Source organism: Trichomycterus rosablanca, chromosome 15 (assembly GCF_030014385.1).
Source record: "Trichomycterus rosablanca isolate fTriRos1 chromosome 15, fTriRos1.hap1, whole genome shotgun sequence".
In the NCBI taxonomy this organism is placed as follows: domain Eukaryota; kingdom Metazoa; phylum Chordata; class Actinopteri; order Siluriformes; family Trichomycteridae; genus Trichomycterus; species Trichomycterus rosablanca.
Genome location: NC_086002.1, coordinates 30983437 through 31008316, shown reverse-complemented (window position 1 = coordinate 31008316; position 24880 = coordinate 30983437). Strand labels below are relative to the sequence as shown.

Sequence of the window (24880 nt, the reverse complement as noted above, 5' to 3'; positions counted from 1 at the left end):
ATATTATGTATATTGTGTATATTATGTATATTATGTATATTGTGTATATTATGTATATTATGTATATTATGTATATTATATATATTATGTATATTTTGTATATTCTGTATATTATGTATATTGTGTATATTATGTATATTATGTATATCATATATATTATATATATTATGTATATTATGTATGTTATATATATATTATATATACGGTATTATGTATATTGTGTATATTATATATATTATGTATATTTTGTATATTCTGTATATTATGTATATTGTGTATATTGTGTATATTATGTATATTATGTATATCATATATATTATATATATTATGTATATTGTGTATATTGTGTAGTGTGTGTATTGTGTATATATTATGTATATTATGTATATTATGTATTTTATGTATATTGTGTATAATATGTATATTATGTATATTATGTATATTATATATATATTATGTATATTATGTATATTATGTATATTATATATATTATGTATATTATGTATATTATATATATTATGTATATTGTGTATATTATGTATATTATGTATATTGTGTATATTATGTATATTATGTATATTATGTATATTATATATATTATGTATATTTTGTATATTCTGTATATTATGTATATTGTGTATATTATGTATATCATATATATTATATATATTATGTATATTATGTATGTTATATATATATTATATATACGGTATTATGTATATTGTGTATATTATATATATTATGTATATTTTGTATATTCTGTATATTATGTATATTGTGTATATTGTGTATATTATGTATATTATGTATATCATATATATTATATATATTATGTATATTGTGTATATTGTGTAGTGTGTGTATTGTGTATATATTCTGTATATTATGTATATTGTGTATATTATGTATATTATGTATATCATATATATTATATATATTATGTATATTATGTATGTTATATATATATTATATATACGGTATTATGTATATTGTGTATATTATATATATTATGTATATTTTGTATATTCTGTATATTATGTATATTGTGTATATTGTGTATATTATGTATATTATGTATATCATATATATTATATATATTATGTATATTGTGTATATTGTGTAGTGTGTGTATTGTGTATATATTATGTATATTATGTATATTATGTATTTTATGTATATTGTGTATAATATGTATATTATGTATATTATGTATATTATATATATATTATGTATATTATGTATATTATGTATATTATATATATTATGTATATTATGTATATTATGTATATTATATATATTATGTATATTGTGTATATTATGTATATTATGTATATTGTGTATATTATGTATATTATGTATATTATGTATATTATATATATTATGTATATTTTGTATATTCTGTATATTATGTATATTGTGTATATTATGTATATTATGTATATCATATATATTATATATATTATGTATATTATGTATGTTATATATATATTATATATACGGTATTATGTATATTGTGTATATTATATATATTATGTATATTTTGTATATTCTGTATATTATGTATATTGTGTATATTGTGTATATTATGTATATTATGTATATCATATATATTATATATATTATGTATATTGTGTATATTGTGTAGTGTGTGTATTGTGTATATATTATGTATATTATGTATATTATGTATATTATGTATTTTATGTATATTGTGTATAATATGTATATTATGTATATTATGTATATTATGTATATTATATATATTATGTATATTGTGTATATTGTGTATATTGTGTATATTATGTATATTATGTATTTTATGTATATTGTGTATATTATGTATATTATGTATATTATATATATTATGTATATTATGTATATTATGTATATTGTGTATATTGTGTATAATATGTGTATTATGTATATTATATTTATTATGTATATTATGTATATTGTGTATATTGTGTATATTGTGTATATTATGTATATTGTGTATATTATGTATATTATGTATATTGTGTGTATTGTGTATATTATGTATATTGTGTATATTATGTATATTATATATATTATATATATTATGTATATTATGTATATTGTGTATATTGTGTATATTATATATTTTATGTATATTATATATATTTTATATTTTATGTATATTATGTATATTATATATATTATGTATATTATATATATTCGGGACACTTGGGACGTCTGAATGGTGGTTAGGATCAGGAAGTATCTCAGCTCAATATCGTCGAAGCCCTCAGGACGACGGAGGAAATGTCTCTACATGTCTGTAATTCAAGTTGTTTTACACTTTAAGCACTTATACCTAAAATTTACGGGTCATTTGTGAGGTAACACTTAAAATCTGGCAGTATTTTGACAAACTGTTCACCGTACCGATGCCCCATCCATTAGCCGCACCGTTTAGCGATATGTGTGTGTGTGTATGTGTTTCTTGGGGTCGAAGAGTCGAAGAGCTGATTTACGACGGCTGTCGGGTCTTCTCACCGTAACATCTGCACGCACCGAGCCTCCGACCCAGCGAACGGAAAAGTTGTGGTTACGAATCTCAGACCCGCCAAGCAGAACCTCGGAGCCGAGACGTCTTCGGTCGGGACCCCCCTCAACCCGCACTCGCGTAGGAATGCGCCGGGATCGTATACTCCTCGCTTAGTTGTTTCGAATAAAAGCGTCTGCCAGACGTTTCCCCCACACGTTTTATTTATTAATCTGTTCCGAGAAACGATTCTTTTCCAATTTGGCCGTGACGTAAATGAAGAGCGGAGCGAGGACGGGCGGGGGAGGAGGAGCGGACTCCTCGTTCCGACGGTCGAATAATTGAAGACATGCGGCGCAGGTAGCTCGGTTCATGGGGCTAAAAAAAAAAAAACGTCTCGAGTACATGCCGGTAGGTAGACTGGCAAGAATTAAGAATGAAAACGATTGCATATACTGTATATTGTTGAAGGTTTTACCACAATGTCGCAGTGGGACCAAGAAGGACTTGGGTTCGATACCCAGGTTGATACCCAAGACAATCGGAGCTACTAATATCGCCTGCACTTTGACGGGTGCAGTGCAGCTCAGCGTTGTGTACGGAGAGACACACCCTGACAGCACTCTTTTCTCATCTCCGTGCAGGCGCCATCGATCAGCCAGCAGAGGTCGTAATTGCACCGGTCATAAGAGAGAGAGACCCCGTCCGGCTAAGTGTGAATGTGTGTGTCCTGTGATTGCCTGGCGACCTGTCCGGGGTGTGTCCAGTCAATCGGACCCTTAAACAGACACACAGCACCGCTTCATCCTGGTCCGGGTTGCGGTAGGTCCGGCTTCCCCAGTATCACTTCTGGGGACGTAACCGTGTCGTTAACCTGATTTGTTGTGCCAGCTTTAGGTCCGACATCTGCAAAACGTCAGCTAGCTGGAGATCCGGACCTTCTGGTATTTTGTCCCGCCGGCGTTAAAGCCAGGACACTTGACTAGAGGCATCTACGTCCTCTTTTTCTCTCTCTCGAACGTAGTGCTGATGAAATGTCAGGAATCCGTTCGCACTGTGAAACTAGCCCGGACGTTCTTCATTACACTGCTCGGCCATGACAGGCCGGATGTAAACACACTCAATCTCAGAGCAGGGAGGACGTACAGCCCCCCCTCAGAGCCTCTTTATAAAGGAACGCTTAGAAGGCGTCAAAACAGCGAAGGCGTCCTTATATTTTACACCCATTTCATTGTGCCCTTGTGTCCTGTACCCAGTGTTGGAGGGGTAGCGCTAATTCCAGGCTGATTGCAGTTATTGGAAACGCATTGGAGTCTTAACAGGCGTTCTGGATGCACAAGTCTAAAAGGGGTCGATGCCCTGCATCGCTTCATCCTACTTAGGGTCACGCGGACATCCCAAGTTGCAAAAACTCATTTCAGGGAGGTGCCCCCGGACCCGGACCTCGACCCCGACCTCCCCAAGCCCAAAAAAAACTAACAAAAAAAGCTAAAAAACCCTCTCCCACACACCAAAGGATTATGGGTGATAACAGAACTTTTAGGAGCTGCTAACTGAGCTACTAAGCTAACTGTTCGCGTCACAAACACATTAATTTGTACTACATAGTGCACTAGATAGTGTGGAAGATAATAGATTTATGTTCCCTACATAGTGCACTAGATTATTAGTATATTAGAAAAGAATTTATGTTCCTTACTTTCTATGTTCCTTAGATAGTGTACTAGATAATAGACACTACATAATGCTTTAGGTAGCGTATTAGTTAACGGATTTAGGTTCCCTACATAGTGCACTAGATTGTATATCAGATAACGGATTTATGTTCCCTACGTAGTGCACTAGATAGTATTTTAGATAACGGATTTATGTTCCCTACGTAGTGCACTAGATAGTATTTTAGATATGAATGTATGTTCCCTACATAGTGCACTAGATAGTGTATTACATAATTAATTATGTTCCCTACATAGTGCGCTAAATTGTATATCAGACAACGGATTTTGTGTTCCCTACGTAGTGCACTAGATAGTATTTTAGATAACGGATTTATGTTCCCTACGTAGTGCACTAGATAGTATTTTAGATATGAATGTATGTTCCCTACATAGTGCACTAGACAGTGTATTACATAATTAATTATGTTCCCTACATAGTGCGCTAAATTGTATATCAGACAACGGATTTTGTGTTCCCTACGTAGTGCACTAGATAGTATTTTAGATAACGGATTTATGTTCCCTATGTAGTGCACTAGATAGTATTTTAGATATGAATGTATGTTCCCTACATAGTGCACTAGATAGTATTTTAGATATGAATGTATGTTCCCTACATAGTGTGCTAAATTGTATATCAGACAACGGATTTATGTTCCCTACATAGTGCACTAGATAGTATTTTAGATAACGGATTTATGTTTCCTGGCGCTCAGGTGGCGCAGAGCGGTCATCTCGAACCCGTGAGCTCGGCAGCCTCGTCCGTAGGTAGGGTGCCGGATGGTAGTCCTCATAACTGATACGATTACGACCTCTGCTGGCCGATCCATGGCGCTGCACACAGACCGGGAATAACGGCGATAAGTGCGTGACCCTCCGTGTGTGAGACTGAACCCCGTACGAACCCCCAAGAAGTGGTCGGCTACTGCACACGTGCCGAGAGTGGAGGTCAAGATCAGTAGAGAGGAAGTGTAATGCAAAAATATCCGAGCTTCTGTGTCGCCCGTTGAAAACATCGTTAGAACTGGGCACTCAGGTGGCGTAGAGCGGTCATCTCGAACCCGTGAGCTCGGCAGACCGGGCGCCTACACGGACAACGATAGGTTCGTTCGTAAAGAGGGTGCCGGAGGGGAGTGATGCGATTACGACCTCTGCTGGCCGATCGATGGCGCTGCACATAGACCGGGAATAACGGAGATAAGTGCGTGACCCTCTGTGTGTGAGACTGAACCCCGTACGAACCCGCCTCGTGCAGATGAAAAGAAGTGGTCGGCTACTGCACACGTGTCGGAGGGGGCGTGTGTTAGTCACGGCTCTCCTCGGTCAGAGCAAAGGTCATCATCAGTAAAGAGGGCGCCTACACGGACTACGATAGGCTCGTTCATAAAGAGGGTGTCGGAGGGGAGTGATGCGATTACGACCTCTGCTGGCCGATCGATGGCGCTGCACACAGACCGAGAATAATGTGGATAAGTGCGTGACTCTCCATACAGGTGAATAGACGCGGTCGGCTACTGCACTTGTGTCGGAGGGGGCGTGTGTTAGTCACGGCTCTCCTCGGTCAGAGCAAAGGTCAACATCAGTAACGAGGGTGCCTACACGGACAACGATAGGCTCGTTCGTAGGAAGGGAGCCGGAGGGGATTCTTCATAACTGTTGCAATTACGACCTCTGCTGGCCGATCGATGGCGCTGCACATAGACCGGGAATAACGGAGATAAGTGCGTGACTCTCCGTGCAGGTGAATAGATGCGGTCGGCTACTGCACACGTATCGGAGGGGAGCGATGCGATTACGACCTCTGCTGGCCGATCGATGGCGCTGCACACAGACCGGGAATAACGGAGATAAGTGTGTGACTCTCCGTGCAGGTGCACAACCAATAAAGACGACGACAGTTCACGGGTCATTGTGATACTTTATTGGAAAACCTACGACCATATAATACTGTATAAATACTCCGATATAATCTACATCCTTCTGTTAATTCAATAACAATAACAATAAAAAAAAAAAAAGGCAAAGATTACATTTTAAATGCTGTACAAAAATAAATAACGTCTGATATTCTGTACAATAACGACCTTCTCAGAAGGCACGAGAGACTTACTTATGAAGTAGTAGCATCTCGGAGTACGCCTTCTAACACACACACACACACACACACAGATACACAAACCGTGTTCTTCGACCCCCCCCCCCCCTCCCCGTCCACCAAGTGGTAGCGACCTGTAACCTGTACGCCGGCGGTGTACGGCGTTAAGTAACAACTGTCGTCGTGGGTTATAGCAGCTGAGGGTTGGGACCCACTCATCAGCCAGACGCTTATATATTTCTATACATTCTTACTCGTAACGTGCACTATATGGTCAAAAGTATTCGAATTTGGACACCTGAGCACGAGGAAAGAATTCAAAAATTGAAGGGGCGGCGCAGTGGTAAAAAACACACGCCGGAATCAGAGCTGGGATCTCGGATACATCGTATCGAATCTCGGATCTGCCCGCCGGCTACGGCAGAGCGGCCACACGAACGACGGTCGGCCTGTCGTTCAGATACGGGCGGGACTGAACCGGATGGGGTCTCTCTCTCTCTCTCATGACTGGTGCTGATTGATGGCGCCTGCACAGAGATGAGAAGAGAGCGCGCTGATCAGGGTGTGTCTCTCCGTACACAACGCTGAGCTGCACTGCACTGCACTCGTCAAAGTGCGGGTGATGAGACGCATACGGCTGCTGCCGACGTATTCGTTCTCCTCGATCGGAGCGGGAATCGGCATCGGTGGAGAAAAAGGGGAGAGAAGGCATAAACAAAATATATATAAAAAAATAAATATTTTTTGTGTCCCAATACTTTTGTCCATATAGGGTACGTTTCCTATATTAAGTAAAACCTATAAAATCTATCCAGTCCAGCTCAGATAGACAGTACACATACATATCGTGTAATAAAACCGTCCATAAATATCGACAGCACCGAAAGCAGCAGAGGCGTCCTTATATTTTATACCCATTTCAGCTTTTTTCGACAGGTACACATTGTGCCCTTGTGTCCTGTACCCAGTGTCGGAGGGGTAGCACTAATTCCAGGCCGATTGCAGTCATCGGAGTCTTAACAGGCGCTCTGGATGCACAAGTCTAAAAGGGGTCGTGGTCGGTCCTTAGACTTACAGCTGTCGCCCGGCAGGACGCGCCCGTCGTGCCCGACGCAGCGCAGCGGACGTTTCCGGAAGCCTTTCCCGCAGGACTTGGAGCAGGGCGACCACTCTCCGACCACCCACGCCGGGCAGGCGTGTACGAAACACGACCGAGCGGAAGCCGGGCGCAGCTCTCCGGGACAGTCCTGCGAGGGTCTGCCGTGTCCGTCCAGACACAGGACCTCCCTGCCCTGCGCCCCTTCCCCGCAGGTCTGCGAGCACGGCCCCCACTCGTCGAAGGTCCACTCGGCGCCGCCCGCCTCTCCGATGGCGTTGACGGAACGCCGGTTGGCGCCGGACGGGTCGGACGCGACGCGAGGGGCGAAGTAGCTGTACTTGATGCGTGGTCGGGGCGACTCCCCGACGGACAGGACCTGCACGGTGAGCGGTTCCGGGAGAGGGGCGAAGCTGCGCAGGCGCTCCAGGGAGGCCGAGGAACCGCTGTAGTGCAGGTGCGCCCCCCTCACGGAGACGTCGGTCTCCAGAGTGGAGAGCCTGTAGTCGCCGTTCAGGAGGTAGGCGCCGTCTGTTCTGCGGACCGCCAAGTAGCTGTTGTCTAGACGGCGACTCCCGGGGGAACGCTGCTTGACGTCGATGTGAGTGGCGCCCGCGGGGATCGTCACTACGTCCTGATAGCCAGGTCTGCAAGCGCAATAAGGACAAACATACGTTAAGGGCGGGGATTCGTATGATTCGTATTGTTTACGATTGTACGTTTTTTTTATTTTGATTTACCTCGCGTACTCCAGAGATCCGGAGACTTTCTTGCAAGTGGATCCGTCCCCGGCGCAGACGCCACACTTGTCGAACTGTTTGTTGGAACCGATCACGCGGTCGCATCCGGCCTTGACGCACTGGCCCTGCACGCAGACGGAGGTCGAGTCGGGGGTGCAGAGCGTCCCGTCGGCCACCTGAAAGAAGACGGAGGTGTCAGTCTCGGATTCTCCGTGACGACTCACGAGACGCCTCGTCGCATACCGTGCTTACCTTCGGCTTGAGGACGAAGAAGTATCCGGTTCCCTTTGCCCGGCATACCAGTTTGCATCGATCCTTGGGGGATACCCCGGCATATTTAGGTACCCACTCGACACCTTCACCTGAGCCGAAGGACACCTGGGAGGAGATGTCGTTATGGGCCAGACACTGCTCTTCCCGGAAGGTTAATCCTGGACAAAAGACAGAATCGGAACGTCATCCAGCGGATCAGACGCGCAGATCGCGACGGATCGTGGTCAGGAAACGCGACTCTTACCGTTGGTGTCCGGACAAGCCTCGGTGCTGCAGGACCGGTATTGAATCCGTTTACCCTCGCAATATTTGCCTCCGTTCTTAGGCAGGGGGTTGTTACAGTCCCGGAAGGAGTACTGCACGCCTCCGCCGCAGGTCCGCGAGCAGTCACCCCAAGATCCCCAGGTTCCCCAGCCTCCGTTGACGGGAATCTGTTAACAAGCAAATGAGAATCTGTCAGACACTTTCTAGTGCACTATGTAGTGAACATGAATGCGTTATCTGATATACAATCTAGTGCACTATGTAGGGAACATAAATCCGTTATCTGATATACAATCTAGTGCACTATGTAGGGAACATAAATCCGTGATCTGACATACAATCTAGTGCACTATGTGGGGAACATAATTAATTATGTAATACACTATCTAGTGCACTATGTAGGGAACACAAATCATCATCTAGTTATACTTTCTAGTGCACTATGTAGTGAACATGAATGTGTTATCTAATACACTATCTAGTGCACTATGTAGGGAACATAAATCCGTGATCTGATATACAATCTACTGCATTATGTAGGGAACATAATTAATTACGTAATACACTATCTAGTGCACTATGTAAGGAACACAAATCATCATCTAGTTATACTATTTAGTGCACTATGTAGTGAACATGAATGCGTTATCTAATACATTATCTAGTGCACTATGTAGTGAACATAAATTTGTTATCTGATATACAATCTACTGCACTATGTATTGAACATAAATCCGTTATCTGATATACAATCTAGTGCACTATGTAGGGAACATAATTAATTATGTAATACACTATCTAGTGCACTATGTAAGGAACACAAATCATCATCTATTTATACTATCTAGTGCACTATGTAGTGAACATGAATGCGTTATCTAATACACTATCTAGTGCACTGTGTAGGAAACATAAACCAATTGTTTAATTCATTATCTAGTGCACTACGTAGGGAACATAAATTCATATTTAAAATATTATCTAGTGCACTGTGTAGTGAACATAAATCCGTGATCTGATATACATCTAGTGCACTATGTAGGGAACATAAATCCATATCTAAAATACTATCTAGTGCACTATGTAGTGAACATGAATGCGTTATCTAATACACTATCTAGTGCACTATGTAGTGAACATAAATCCGTGATCTGATATACAATCTAGTGCACTGTGTAGGGAACATAATTAATTATGTAATTGTCTAATTCATTATCTAGTGCACTACATAGGGAACATAAATTCATATCTAAAATACAATCTAGTGCACTATGTAGGGAACCTAAATCCGTTAACTAATACGCTACCTAAAGCATTATGTAAGAAACATAAGTCTATTATCTAGTACACTATTTAGTGCACTAAGTAAGGAACATAAATTCTTTTCTAATATACAATCTAGTGCACTATGTAGGGAACATAAATCTATTATCTTTCACACTATCTAGTGCACTATGTAGTACACATTAATGTGTTTGTGACGCGAACAGTTAGCTTAGTAGCTCAGTTAGCAGCTCCTAAAAGTTCTGTTATCACCCATAATCCTTTGGTGTGTGCGAGAGGTTTTTTTTGGGCTTGGGGGGTCCGGGTCGGGGTCCGGGGGTACCTCCCTGAAATGAGTTTTTTAACTTGGGATGTCTGCTTGCAAGCAAACAGTGCCTACCTGATACAGGTCCGCTTCGCTAGAGCTCAAACACCGGCCTGCCATACAGTAGCTGTCGTGCCCACACGGCGTCCCGTCGGCCCACGGGAAGTTCTTGGTCTGGCACACCAGTAGACCGTTCTTCGTGGTGACGGTGCACCACAGGGCGGCGCAGGTGGTGCTCAGGTCGGGGCAGTGCTGCGACTCGTCTCCGAACGTGAGCCGGCACTGACGGTCGGCGTCGTACACCGAACCGGGCAGGGCCTGGGGCAAGCGCTCGGGCGTCTCCGGCCTGTCGAGCAGGCAGTGACCGTGCCCGTTGTCCAGGAAGGACGTGACCATCAGGGCGCTGCACGGAGACCAGGGCTGCAGCTGGTTCAGGTTGGACAGGGTCGACGCCATCATGTGGGCGTTCCAGGTGTCTCGGTTGACGCCGGCGCACTGCTTGGCGTCGTCGTGCGGCATGTTGAACACGTGACCTAGACGGGGGTAAAATCGGCATCTTGAGAACGTCTTACTTACAGTTTATCGGTACGTTTCCGATACAAACGTAGCAGGAGATGTTTCCTCACCTAGCTCGTGCGCTACGGTGAACGCCGACTGCAGGCCGTCGTCCTCGACGATGGAGCAGCTCCGTTCAGGGTCGCACAGAGTCCCGACGTCAGCCATGCCCAGCGTGTCGCAGGAGTGGGCGCCACACAGATCCTAAAAGCAACAAACGCGTCTATTATTAACGATAAACGCTCTTTGATTAACGATATCGTACAATATTTCCCAGAGGCGGCAGAGGTCTGGTCTTACCTTCCTGGTGAACAGCACGGCGGTGTCGTAATGCTCCGGATGCCGGTCGCTGGAGGGATTGTGCTGCCTCTGCCACTGGCAGAAGTTCCTCAGGGTGAGCGCGGCGTTGTCGGAGACGGAGGGTCCGTGGTCCTCGTCGTGTATCACCATGAGCTTCACGACGGCCAGCGTGATGGAATTGTGTATGGTCGGGTCGCGATACAGGCGGGACGCCACCGCCATTATGGTCAGCAGGTAAGGCTTCAACCCGTCGCCGTGGAAGTCCACCATGGAGCGATCCGCCACGATCATGATCTCCATGTATCGAGGGGTGGACACGAAACGCCGGGACCGGTGATGACCTGGAACGAGCAAGACCGAACAGACGGGCGTGTCAGGTGCTTAGAACTGATCGGCATGCATATGTGAATGAACTTTTGAACCTGGGGCAGACACAGAGGTCATGTCTTGAATGCTTGAAGGTTCTTGAAGACGTTCCACCTCTCATCCGGACGTCTTCTTTAGTTCTTCACTGTATAATGAAGCTTTGAGGTGGAACGTCTTCAAGAACCTTAAGGAAGTCCGGTTGCTTCTGACTTAAGCAATTAAGACTACCGAGACCTGGATGACCAAGAACCTCCAGACACAGAGGTCATGTCTTGAATGCTTGAAGGTTCTTCAAGACGTTCCACCTCTCATCCGGACGTCTTCTTTAGTTCTTCACTGTATAATGAAGCTTTGAGGTGGAACATCTTCAAGAACCTTCAAGTACACAAGACTACCGAGACCTGGATTACCGAGAACCTCCAGACACAGAGGTCATGTCTTGAATGCTTGAAGGTTCTTGAAGACGTTCCACCTCTCATCCGGACGTCTTCTTTAGTTCTTCACTATATAATGAAGCTTTGAGGTGGAACGTCTTCAAGAACCTTCAAGCACTCAAGACTACCGAGACCTGGATGACCGAGAACCTCCAGACACAGAGGTCATGTCTTGAATGCTTGAAGGTTCTTCAAGACGTTCCACCTCTCATCCGGACGTCTTCTTTAGTTCTTCACTGTATAATGAAGCTTTGAGGTGGAACATCTTCAAGAACCTTCAAGCACACAAGACTACCGAGACCTGGATGACCGAGAACCTCCAGACACAGAGGTCCTGTCTTGAATGCTTGAAGGTTCTTGAAGACGTTCCACCTCTCATCCGGACGTCTTCTTTAGTTCTTCACTATATAATGAAGCTTTGAGGTGGAACGTCTTCAAGAACCTTCAAGCACTCAAGACTACCGAGACCTGGATGACCGAGAACCTCCAGACACAGGGGTCATGTCTTGAATGCTTGAAGGTTCTTCAAGACGTTCCACCTCTCATCTGAACGTCTTCTTGAGTTTTCCACCAAATAATGAAGCTTTGAGGGGGAACGTCTCCAAGAACCTTAAGGAATTCTGGCAACTTTTGACTCAAGCACTCAAGACTACCGAGACCTGGATGACCGAGAACCTCTAGAACCACAGGGGTCACATTTTTCCCATCGTCAGATCCTGACGGGAACGTTACCAAGTATTAAAACGCAACCTAATAAACTTCTTTAAACTCTGAAAATATTTGGAAACCCGCTGATCTGAAGGTGCCAGAAACTGTCTGGCGCCCGCTATTATGACTCAGCTTCCACTAAACCGTATTAGACGCATCTCTGCGCCAGTTCCTCGGTGGAAAATGTCTGCCGGTGCTGACCTGCACGTCGTGCTGTGTCAGGAGGCTCGTTTCCACGTTTCCACCGGCCTCCCCTCCTCGTTCCACCCATTTCCACGCCATCGCTCGCTGAGACCCTTCCCACCCACTTTCCTTCCTGTCTGAGTTAACCCTAAAATACGCCGATGGAACCTGGCTGGCTTTGATCGCGTTAGCTGGTGTGCACAGTATGCACAACTCGCCGTATGATGATTTAGTTGATGATATTATAAATAATATGATATTATGAAGAGGGAATATACAGTATTATCAGAATAAGTTGTTTGATATGCGATATTGTATTTTATGACATTAAACAAGTGGCAAGCAGTACAAGCATTTTAATTGTATATATATTTGCTCAGTGAAACTATTTATTTTATTTTTACTATTATTTATAAGTAAGAATTGCAATCAAAGCGTCGATACCAAAAGAGTCGATTCTTCGATTCTACGCTCTAAAAAGGCAGAGTCAAGCCGGGAAGCCAAATTTGATTCAGAGTCATCGGAGTCGAATCCCGATAACAGACAGATCGTCTTATATTAGAAATGTTGTGCATGATATCATAAATCGCCCATTTAAAGACGCCCTTAATTTTAGGGCACATTTATGTAAATAATTATATATCCAAGCGTCGATACCAAAAGAGTCGATTCTTCGATTCTACGCTCTAAAAAGGCAGAGTCAAGCCGGGAAGCCAAATTTGATTCAGAGTCATCGGAGTCGAATCCCGATAACAGACAGATCGTCTTATATTAGAAATGTTGTGCATGATATCATAAATCGCCCCTTTAAAGACGCCCTTAATTTTAGGGCACATTTATGTAAATAATTATATATCCAAGCGTCGATACCAAAAGAGTCGATTCTTCGATTCTACGCTCTAAAAAGGCAGAGTCAAGCCGGAAAGCCAAATTTGATTCAGAGTCATCGGAGTCGAATCCCGATAACAGACAGATCGTCTTATATTAGAAATGTTGTGCATGATATCATAAATCGCCCATTTAAAGACGCCCTTAATTTTAGGGCACATTTATGTAAATAATTATATATCCAAGCGTCGATACCAAAAGAGTCGATTCTTCGATTCTACGCTCTAAAAAGGCAGAGTCAAGCCGGAAAGCCAAATTTGATTCAGAGTCATCGGAGTCGAATCCCGATAACAGACAGATCGTCTTATATTAGAAATGTTGTGCATGATATCATAAATCGCCCATTTAAAGACGCCCTTAATTTTAGGGCACATTTATGTAAATAATTATATATCCAAGCGTCGATACCAAAAGAGTCGATTCTTCGATTCTACGCTCTAAAAAGGCAGAGTCAAGCCGGGAAGCCAAATTTGATTCAGAGTCATCGGAGTCGAATCCCGATAACAGACAGATCGTCTTATATTAGAAATGTTGTGCATGATATCATAAATCGCCCCTTTAAAGACGCCCTTAATTTTAGGGCACATTTATGTAAATAATTATATACCCAAGCGTCGATACCAAAAGAGTCGATTCTTCGATTCTACGCTCTAAAAAGGCAGAGTCAAGCCTGAAAGCCACATTCGATTCAGAGTCGACTCCCGGATACAGACAGGTTGTCTTATATTAGAAATGTTGTTCATGATATCATAAAATTACCCCTTAAAACTTTATTTTAATGCACATTTAGGTGCCACCTTCACCCTAAACATCTGCACTTTGTAATAGGTATGAATATACATATACAGCTCAATTCGCCCTTAGTGGAAGTAATGATTTACTACTTAAACTAATAATTGCATATCTAAGCGTCGATACCAAAAGAGTCGATTCTTCGATTCTACGCTCTTAAAAGGCAGCGTCAAGCCTGAGAGCCACATTTGATTCAGAGTCATCGTAGTCGACATCCGATAACAGAAGTAATTATTTACCACTAAAACGACATTTATATAAACATGCACATGCATACAAGTGCTCTTTACTTTTAATTTGCACGGGTCTTGACAAAAACGAAATAATTGCATATCTAAGCGTCGATCCCAAAAGAGTCGATTCTTTGATCCCATGAACTAAAAATGCTGCGCAAAGCAAAATTTGATTCAGAGCATGATATCTGTGCATGATATCATAAAATCGCCTTATAAAATATCATAAAATTATCTTTAAAAAACTTGTATAACGCGTAAAGAATTGCACATCTAAGCGTCGATACTGAAAGAGTCGATTCTTCTATCTCAAGCACTAAAAGCAAGAGCAAAGCCAAATTTGATTCGGAGTCATCGGAGTCGACTCCCGATAACTAACAGATCGTTTTATATTAGAAATGCTGTGCATGATATCATAAAATCGCCTTATAAAATATCATAAAATTATCTTTAAAAAACTTGTATAACGCGTAAAGAATTGCATATCTAACCGTAGATAATAAAAGAGTCGATTCTTCTATCTCAAGCACTAAAAGCAAGAGCCAAGCCAAATTTGATTCGGAGTCATCGGAGTCGACGCCCGATAACTAACAGATCGTCTTATATTAGAAATGCTGTGCATGATATCATAAAATCGCCTTATAAAATATCATAAAATTATCTTTAAAAAACTTGTACAACGCGTAAAGAATTGCACATCTAAGCGTCGATACTGAAAGAGTCGATTCTTCAAACCTTCGCACTAAAAATGCAGAGCAAAGCCAAATTTGATTCGGAGTCATCTCCCGATAACAGACAGAAATAATGCTGTGCATAATATCATAAATTGCCCCTTAAAAACGTTATTTTAAGTGCCCCCTTCACCCTAAAGAATTGCATATCTAAGCGTCGATACCAAAAGAGTCGATTCTTCGATTCCAGGCTATAAAAGGGAAAAGTCAAGCCTGAAAGCCAAACTTGATTCAGAGTCATCGGAGTCGACTCCCGATTACAGACAGATCGTCTTGTCTTATTTTAATAAAAGAATGCTGTGCATAATATCATAAATCGCCCCTCAAAAACTTTATTTTAGGATGTGCCCCCTTCGCCCTAAACATCTGCACTTTGTAACGAATATGTATATTTATTTGCTCATTCTAAGCGTCGATACCAAAAGAGTCGATTCTTCAACCCATGCACTAAAAAGGAGTCATTGAACCGACTCCCGACTACAGAGCGTCTGAAATTGTGAAAATGCGCACAATATTGCCCCTATAACTTCTTAAGGCGCATGGATGTACCTTGTGCTTCTGGCGGCGTTGAGAACTGGTCGTGCGTCTGGTGCTTTGGCACTTTCTCCTCATCCTCGTTGACGCCACACTTGGATCCGGCGTCCTCCTCGACGAGCCGCCGGCTTCTCCGCCTAACGACGTGGACGTCCCCGCTGGAAGCGGTGGTGTTGGCGGGCTGGATGAAATACTCTTCCCCACCCAAATAAAACGCGCCCCGGAGTCCGCGGCACACGTTCAAGGCGGCCGCCGAGTTCTTCTCTCCGTTGACGGTACCCGAGTAGAAGCAGCGCGCCTCGGCCGAGCTGTCAAGCTCCCGCTGGTGCTGGTGGTTCTCCCGCTGGTTCTCCCGCTGGTTCTCCGGCTTCCCCACCACATGCAGCACGAAGCCCGGCGCCAGGAAGGTCTGATCCGACTCTAACTCCAGCAGGATCCTTTCCCCGAAGATCTCCAGCTCGAAGTGGAGCACTCTTTCCGACTCTGGGTTGATTTTCCGCGGGATGGCAGTTGTCGATTCCCATGCGCTCTGCCCCGCGTTTACGCACAGGGCTGCAAACGAGGTTAACGCAAGTCGCACGAAAAGCATTTTAATTCCTTTTGGAAAATATGTTTCTGTGAATAAAATAGAGTCCAGCTTGATTCCACAGGAAGGTGTAGTTTACTAAAAATCCAGTGCAAACTAATAAGTACCAATGCTGATAATCACAATAAATAAAAGTAATTCCTAATAAGAGCGTTTAAAAGTTTCCTTTACTCCTTAACTCCCCAAATCTTATCCTGCTCTTCTCTTGGGCTGGAGTACAGACCGGCTGGCTTTATATAAGCCCCTCTGAACAGGACCACCCCTTTCCTGGAGCCCCTTTGATCTCCCAGAGACGAAATCTTGTGCGCAACAGAACGCAGGAGAGTCCTGGCACTGCGCCACTATAATTAATCACAGTAGGATGGAGTAGGATGATGCCGGCCTGGAACACCCCTCCCTTTCCACCCCCCCTTTTTACCCACACATACCCCCCCCCCCCTCTATTTGACCCCTTTCCAAGATCTTCTGATCACATTAATGACTAACTTTTTCATTTATGTATGTAGAAAAACGCATTCTATAGGAAAAACCAAACAAAACCAGTTCAGAATTTCCATAAGCAACGGCGCACACAAGGGTCGCTTCCAGTTTGCGCAACAGCTGGTGACTGGACAGTGATGAGTTCCAGCTGACCGGAGCCAGATTCTGAATCTGCTCACTCTACGTGCAGGTATAGAGCACAACGAGTACAGCCGGTCCACACCACCTCATGAGGAGGCACACCGTCGCCTTCCGGGCTGCCCCACATATGACCGAGATTTATCATTTATCAGGGCCAGTGATAGCTCAGCGGTTAAGGTACTGGACTAGTAAACAGAAGGTTGCCGGTTCGAGCCCCGCCACCACCAAGTTGCCGCTGTTGGGTTGCTCGATTGCTCATCATATCAGTTGACAATTTTGTATCTCCAGTTCACCTCTTTGGTCTGACCGGAGCTCCCGGAGGAAACCCACGCAGACACATGCAAACTCCACACAAACCCAGGACCTTCTTGGGGTCCGTGAGGCCACCGTGCCACCGCGCCACCCTTCCAAAACCATTAGCCCGTTTTGGGTCCGCTCAAAAAATTTATTAAGCCCTAGGCCTCTATTATTCCCTCCAGTGTGCTTTCATGTTCCCGGTCGGCTAAAACAAACAAATTGTTCCGTAATTCAACGTAAAGGGGGCTGCTTGGTGACCGTAAACGGACGGGACGTACAAGAACAAAATAACACCGGCCCCTCGGAAAAGGGGAAGCGGAACATAAATCCCCCGATAACGATCAAAGGTGTGGAAGCGCGCCCAGTGTGACGAAAACTGGGAACGCACTGTCTAGCCTTTTTTCTCCTGAAATCACACTCCGCTCCCCCGTTCCTGTAAAAAAGGGAAAAACCCCCTAAACTAAAAGCATGATTCAGGCACATACAAGTGAACCTTCCATCCTGGAGATCACCTAGTTGCCTGGTAATAGTGAAACTGCTGATACAAAGTTCTTGTACAAGCACATGAACTCCTTAGCAGCTTTACTTGTCCTGTTGCTCAACAGGGCTTTAGAGATCCGGTCCACCTTAAGAGAAAAAGTGACTCCAGTTGCGCCTTAAAGATACACGAGTGTCCACCAGATGGCGCACAGCGACCGTAAGTCAAGTATACAAGCCTACAAGTTCATACACCTGACCCTGAGCTTGTCATATACAGTAGAAGCACTTTGTAGTTCTACAATTACTGACTGTAGTCCATCTGTTTCTCTGCATGCCTTTTTAGCCTGCTTTCACCCTGTTCTTCGATGGCCAGGACCCCCACAGGACCACCACAGAGCAGGTATTATGTGGTGCTGGTGTGTTAGTGTGTGTTGTGCTGGTATGAGTGGAGATTCTAAACACATCACTGTCACTGCTGGATTGAGAATCATCCACCAACCAAAAATATCCAGCCAACAGCGCCGCGTGAGCAGCGTCCTCAGCGTCCACTGATGAAGGTCTAGAAGATGACCGACTCAAACAGCAGCAATAGACGGGATGAGCGATCATCTCTGAGGTGGTCCATCTACAAGGTGGACCGACTAGGTCCACTCATACCAGCACAACACACACTAACACACCAGCACCATGTCAGTGTCACTGCAGTGCTGAGAATGATCCACCACCTAAATAATACCTGCTCTGTGGGGGTCCTGACCATTGAACAACAGCATGAAAGCAGGCTAACAAAGCATGCAGAGAAACAGATGGACTACAGTCAGTAATTGTAGAACTGTGAAGTGCGTCTATATGGTAAGTGGAGTGGAGTGTAGAAACAAGGAGGTGGTTTTAATATTATGGCTGATCGGTGTATAAACAGCTTCGGAATGAACCAATGTCAGTGCCCAGAACGGGCACAAATTCCCACAGTCTCGCGAGAAGCCTTCTCAGAAGAGACGGGACGTCCAGCGAGAGTTCTAACCTTCTCACCAGTCACCGGTTGTCCTTCCTTGGACCACTTCTGGTAGGTGCTGACTACCAAGACCTAACGTTCTGGAGCTTCCAACACAGCGACGTGAAGATCAGTTCTCATGTGAGTGTACACAAGACTCCAAAAGTATTCAGACACCTTGAGTTGTGCACAATTTATTGAGTTGATGTATTTCAAGGCCATACACAATATACATAATATACTCAGCGGCTCCCTGATGCCCGCAAGTCAGATCAAATCTCCCGGAATCTAGAACGAGCGGCCAAGAGCGACACACACACACACACTTACACACACGCGCAAGCAGGCGACACAGACTTTATTCCCCGATCGCGTATTAAATCCGTTATCTGATATACAATCTAGTGCACTGTGTAGGGAACATAAACCAATTGTGTAATATACTGTCTAGTGCACTATGTAGGGAACATAAATCCGTTATCTGATGTACAATTTAGTGCGCTGTGTAGGGAACATAATTAATTATGCAATACACTATCTAGTGCACTATGTAGGGAACATAATTATGTAATACACTATCTAGTGCACTATGTAGGGAACATAATTATGTAATAAACTATCTAGTGTACTATGTAGGGAACATAATTATGTAATAAACTATCTAGTGCACTATGTAGAGAACATAATTATGTAATACACTATCTAGTGCACTATGTAGGGAACATAATTATGTAATACACTATCTAGTGCACTATGTAGGGAACATAATTATGTAATAAACTATCTAGTGCACTATGTAGGGAACATAAATCCATTATCTGATGTATAATTTAGTGCACTATGTAGGGAACATAATTAATTATGTAATACACTATCTAGTGCACTATGTAAGGAACACAAATCATCTAGTTATACTTTCTAGTGCACTATGTAGTGAACATGAATGCGTTATTTAATGCACTATCTAGTGCACTATGTAGGGAACATAAATTCATATCTAAAATACTATCTAGTGCACTATGTAGGGAACATAAATTCATATCTAAAATACTATCTAGTGCACTATGTAGGGAACATAAATCATTATCTGATATACAATCTAGTGCACTATGTAGGGAACATAATTAATTATGTAATAAACTATCTAGTGCACTATGTAGGGAACATAATTAATTATGTAATACACTATCTAGTGCACTATGTAGGAAACATAAATCCGTGATCTGATATACTATCTAGTGCACTATGTAGGGAACATAAATCTTTTATCTTATATACAATTTAGTGCACTATGTAGGGAACATAATTAATTATGTGATACACTATCTATCTAGTGCACTATGTAAAGAACATAATTAATTGTCTAATTCACTATCTAGTGCACTATGTAGGGAACCTAAATCCGTTAAGTGATACGCTGCTACCTAAAGCATTATGTAAGAAACATAAGTCTATTATCTAGTACACTATCTAGTGCACTAAGTAAGGAACATAAATTCTTTTCTAATATACAATCTAGTGCACTATGTAGGGAACACAAATCTATTATCTTTCACACTATCTAGTGCACTATGTAGGGAACATGAATGTGTTTGTGACGCGAACAGTTAGCTTAGTAGCTCAGTTAGCAGCTCCTAAAAGTTCTGTTATCACCCATAATCCTTTGGTGTGTGCGAGAGGTTTTTTTTGCGCTTGGGGGGGTCGGGGTCCGGGTCCGGGGGTACCTCCCTGAAATGAGTTTTTGCAACTTGGGATGACTGCTCATGTCTTGTCATGATTTAATAACAGAGATCGACAGGAAGGTCCTCAGACTTTAAAAATAAGCAGTTTTTAAAAGAAATGAGTGAATTATGATCTTATAACCTACAGATGGCCCCAAAACACAATATTTTACTCTCATTGGTGTGTTGAGGTTAACACAGTGTTGCTGTATACTGTGTGTATGGCTAAACTTGAAATAACGAGCGATTTTAATAAATAAATAAATAAATAAACATTAAAAACGGTTAATTTCCATGCTGGATTAAACATTTTACACCTCAGCTTCAACTTTAGCACGAATAGTTACATAAAAAGTGCGTTTGACTGATGCTAACTGATGCTAACTGACGCTAATTTGACTTGACTGATGCTAACTTCAGTTCAAAACAAGTTACCTCATGTAATATACTCCTGGTTTCTACACACGCTGTCTATTTCATCAGCTCCACTTATCATATAGAAGCACTTTGTAGTTCTACAATTACTGACTGTAGTCCATCTGTTTCTCTACATACTTTTTAAACCTGATTTCACCCTGTTCTTCAATGGTCAGGATGTTTTTGGTTGGTGGACTATTCTCAGTCCAGCAGTGACAGCGAGGTGTTTAAAAACTGATCCACTCGTACCAGCACAACACACACTAACACACCAGCACCATGTCAGTGTCACTGCAGTGCTGAGAATGATCCACCACCTAAATAATACCTGCTCTGTGGTGGTCCTGTGGTGGTCCTGACCATTGAAGAACAGAGTTTCACTCTGAAAGCTCCACATACTGTGTATCTGTGTTTATCTGGATTCTCCTCCCTGTTTCACTTTTAAACCTGTGTTACAGCTCGAGCTTCTGAAAAATTGTGAGAATCAGCTTTTTATTTCAGTGTTTTTGTATTATATTTGCGTCAAAAACAACCCCATTATTTTATCAACGGTAGTGGGCTGACGTAATTTACTAAGGGGCCAAATGTTACATAAACAGGTAAACAACGACTGTTTTAAGTGTTAGCATATCCCTATCTTTTATCTTTAGCGATGCCCTAGTGATCCATGACTGGGTTATGAGTCAGGAGAATGGCTAGCAATGTTACCTTCCGATCCAGTGTCAATTATTGTTATCATGTGCATGAAACGTCTTTCCCCAAACAGGATGAGCTGAATTTTTTACCATTTATCTTACCATGGTACTGATTTGTGGTGCAACTGCTGTTCCGGTTGCTTTCAGGTCATCCTGCAACTCATACAGTATAGTGACCTCTGGAATCTTCATTCTTCATCGCTAGTCTAAGTGCACGTTGAAGAATCTCGGTTGGCGTACCTACTCGGGAACATCGATTTTCACAGTACAGATTAATTTATGATGCTGAAGAATGTCTGTGGGAGCGCCCGGGTGGCGCAGCGGGATGTTCCGCTAGCACACCAGCGCCGAGATTCTGAACTCCTCGCTTCGAAACGGGTTCGGCTGGGCGCCATCTAGCGGGCACAAATGGAATGGCAGTGCCTGCAGCAGACACGGTTCTGCTAGGGTGGGATGACCGGACTATGTCAGTGTAATATCTTCAAACGCTGTGTAAGGACCCTGATTGTCAGATAGTGAGGCGCCTGTGCAGAACGCATGAGTGGAAAAGGGTTCCGCTAAGGGCTGCACGCGGGTCGGAGGAGGCGTGAGGAGCAATATACCCACCTCGACCGCAACCAGGGATCCACCAGCAGCGGAAGACAGATTGACTACACTAAATAGATAAATAAAATAAAATAGAAAAAAAATGTCTGTGGGAATTTGTGCCCATTCAAAAGAGTCGAGAGAGCATTTGATTAGTATGACTGTCTGTGAGAACTTTACGAAGCTTCTTTTACAGTTACCATGACTGCTAGGTTGAACCCTCTTGGTTTATAACAGCCTTCAAAAGATTTGGAGTGTGTGTTTAGGAATTTGTGCCTGCTAGCCAGGCCAGTTGCACCTTGTACATACAGATGTGATGTAAAGGTTTAATCATTTTCTTTATAAACAAGAAGCTTCTGTTCTGTATTTTTAGACTCGTAAACGGTAAAAAATTATAAATAATAAAACCCGACGGACTGTTTATTAGTTTTACCGCTTCGTTCGTGTAAAAAATGGACGTGTTTACAGTCGCGGCTCCCGCTGGCCGTCTTTAAGAGGAAAAATCTGGAGCCGTTTCTCGGCCGAGTGAAGAGAAATGAGTTGAAATGTTGAGCTAACGTCTGAACGCTGCAGCTATAAAAGTGAGTTCCTGAGCTGTATATATTAGCGAATCATTTATCCTTAGTGATGCCCTAGTGATCCATGACCGGGAGTCAAATTAGCGAATCATTTATCCTTAGTGATACCCTAGTGATCCATGACCGGGAGTCAAATTAGCGAATCACTTATCCTGAGCGATGCCCTAGTGACCCATGACCGGGAGTCAAATTAGCGAATCACTTATCCTGAGCGATGCCCTAGTGACCCATGACCGGGAGTCAAATTAGCGAATCACTTATCCTGAGCGATGCCCTAGTGACCCATGACCGGGAGTCAAATTAGCGAATCATTTATCCTTAGCGATGCCCTAGTGATCCATGACCGGGAGTCAAATTAGCGAATCATTTATCCTTAGTGATGCCCTAGTGATCTATGACCGGGAGTCAAATTAGTGAATCATTTATCCTGAGCGATGCCCTAGTGATCCATGACCGGGAGTCAAATTAGCGAATCACTTATCCTGAGCGATGCCCTAGTGACCCATGACCGGGAGTCAAATTAGCAAATCATTTATCCTTAGCGATGCCCTAGTGATCTATGACCGGGAATCAAATTAGCGAATCATTTATCCTGAGCGATGCCCTAGTGACCCATGACCGGGAGTCAAATTAGCAAATCATTTATCCTTAGCGATGCCCTTGTGATCCATGACCGGGAGTCAAATTAGCGAATCACTTATCCTGAGCGATGCCCTAGTGACCCATGACCGGGAGTCAAATTAGCAAATCATTTATCCTTAGCGATGCCCTAGTGATCTATGACCGGGAATCAAATTAGCGAATCATTTATCCTTAGCGATGCCCTAGTGATTCATGACCGGGAGTCAGTGATGCCCTAGTGATTCATGACCGGGAGTCAGTGATGCCCTAGTGATTCATGATTGGGAGTCAAATTAGCGAATCATTTATCCTTAGTGATGCCCTGGTGATCCATGACCACGAGTCAAATTAGTGAATCATTTATCCTTAGTGATGCCATAGTGATTCATGATCGGGAGTCAAATTAGTGAATCATTTATCCTTAGTGATGCTAAAGTGATTCATGATCGGGAGTTAAATTAGCGAATCATTTATCCTTAGTGATGCCCTAGTGATCCATGATCGAGAGTCAAATTAGTGCCCTAGTGATCCATGACCGGGAGTCCGATTAGTGAATCATTTATCCTTAGTGATGCCCTAGTGATCCACGACCGGGAGTCAAATTAGCGAATCATTTATCCTTGGTGATGCCCTAGTGATCCATGATCGGGAGTCAAATTAGTGCCCTAGTGATCCATGACCGGGAGTCCGATTAGTGAATCATTTATCCTTAGTGATGCCCTAGTGATCCACGACCGGGAGTCAAATTAGCGAATCATTTATCCTTAGTGATGCCCTAGTGATTCATGATCGGGAGTCAAATTAGTGAATCATTTATCCTTGGTGATGCCCTAGTGATCCATGATCGGGAGTCAAATTAGTGCCCTAGTGATTCATGACCAGGAGTCAAATTAGTGAATCATTTATCCTTAGTGATGCCCTAGTGATCCATGACCGGGAGTCAAATTAGCGAATCACTTATCCTGAGCGATGCCCTAGTGACCCATGACCGGGAGTCAAATTAGCTAATCATTTATCCTTAGCGATGCCCTAGTGATCCACGACCGGGAGTCAAATTAGCGAATCATTTATCCTAAGCGATGCCCTAGTGATCCATGACCGGGAATCAAATTAGCGAATCATTTATCCTTAGTGATGCCCTAGTGATCCATGATCGGGAGTCAGATTAGGAAAAGTCTAAGACCGCCCACCTTTCATTCTCCATGCAGACGCCCGATTGGCCGACAGCACCTCCAAGATTCATCAATTCATTATTAAATAAAATAAAACACAATAAACCTGAGA

General features: G+C 42.9%; 1 protein-coding gene and 1 pseudogene across 1 annotated transcript; one reads left to right on the top strand and one right to left on the bottom strand.

Annotated features, from left to right (window-relative positions):
• LOC134328691 (NACHT, LRR and PYD domains-containing protein 3-like) overlaps positions 1-24880 on the top strand; it is a 1194473-nt pseudogene that overhangs the window by 180562 nt on the left and 989031 nt on the right.
• Positions 6131-16783, bottom strand: adamts1 (ADAM metallopeptidase with thrombospondin type 1 motif, 1). The gene is made up of 8 exons (XM_063009711.1): positions 16020-16783; positions 11136-11476; positions 10907-11039; positions 10356-10813; positions 8673-8859; positions 8408-8586; positions 8156-8331; positions 6131-8062 (listed from the first exon to the last, which is right to left on the bottom strand). The coding sequence occupies exons 1-8, from the start codon at positions 16591-16593 to the stop codon at positions 7336-7338; spliced, it is 2775 nt and encodes a 924-aa protein (XP_062865781.1). The 5' UTR covers positions 16594-16783; the 3' UTR covers positions 6131-7335.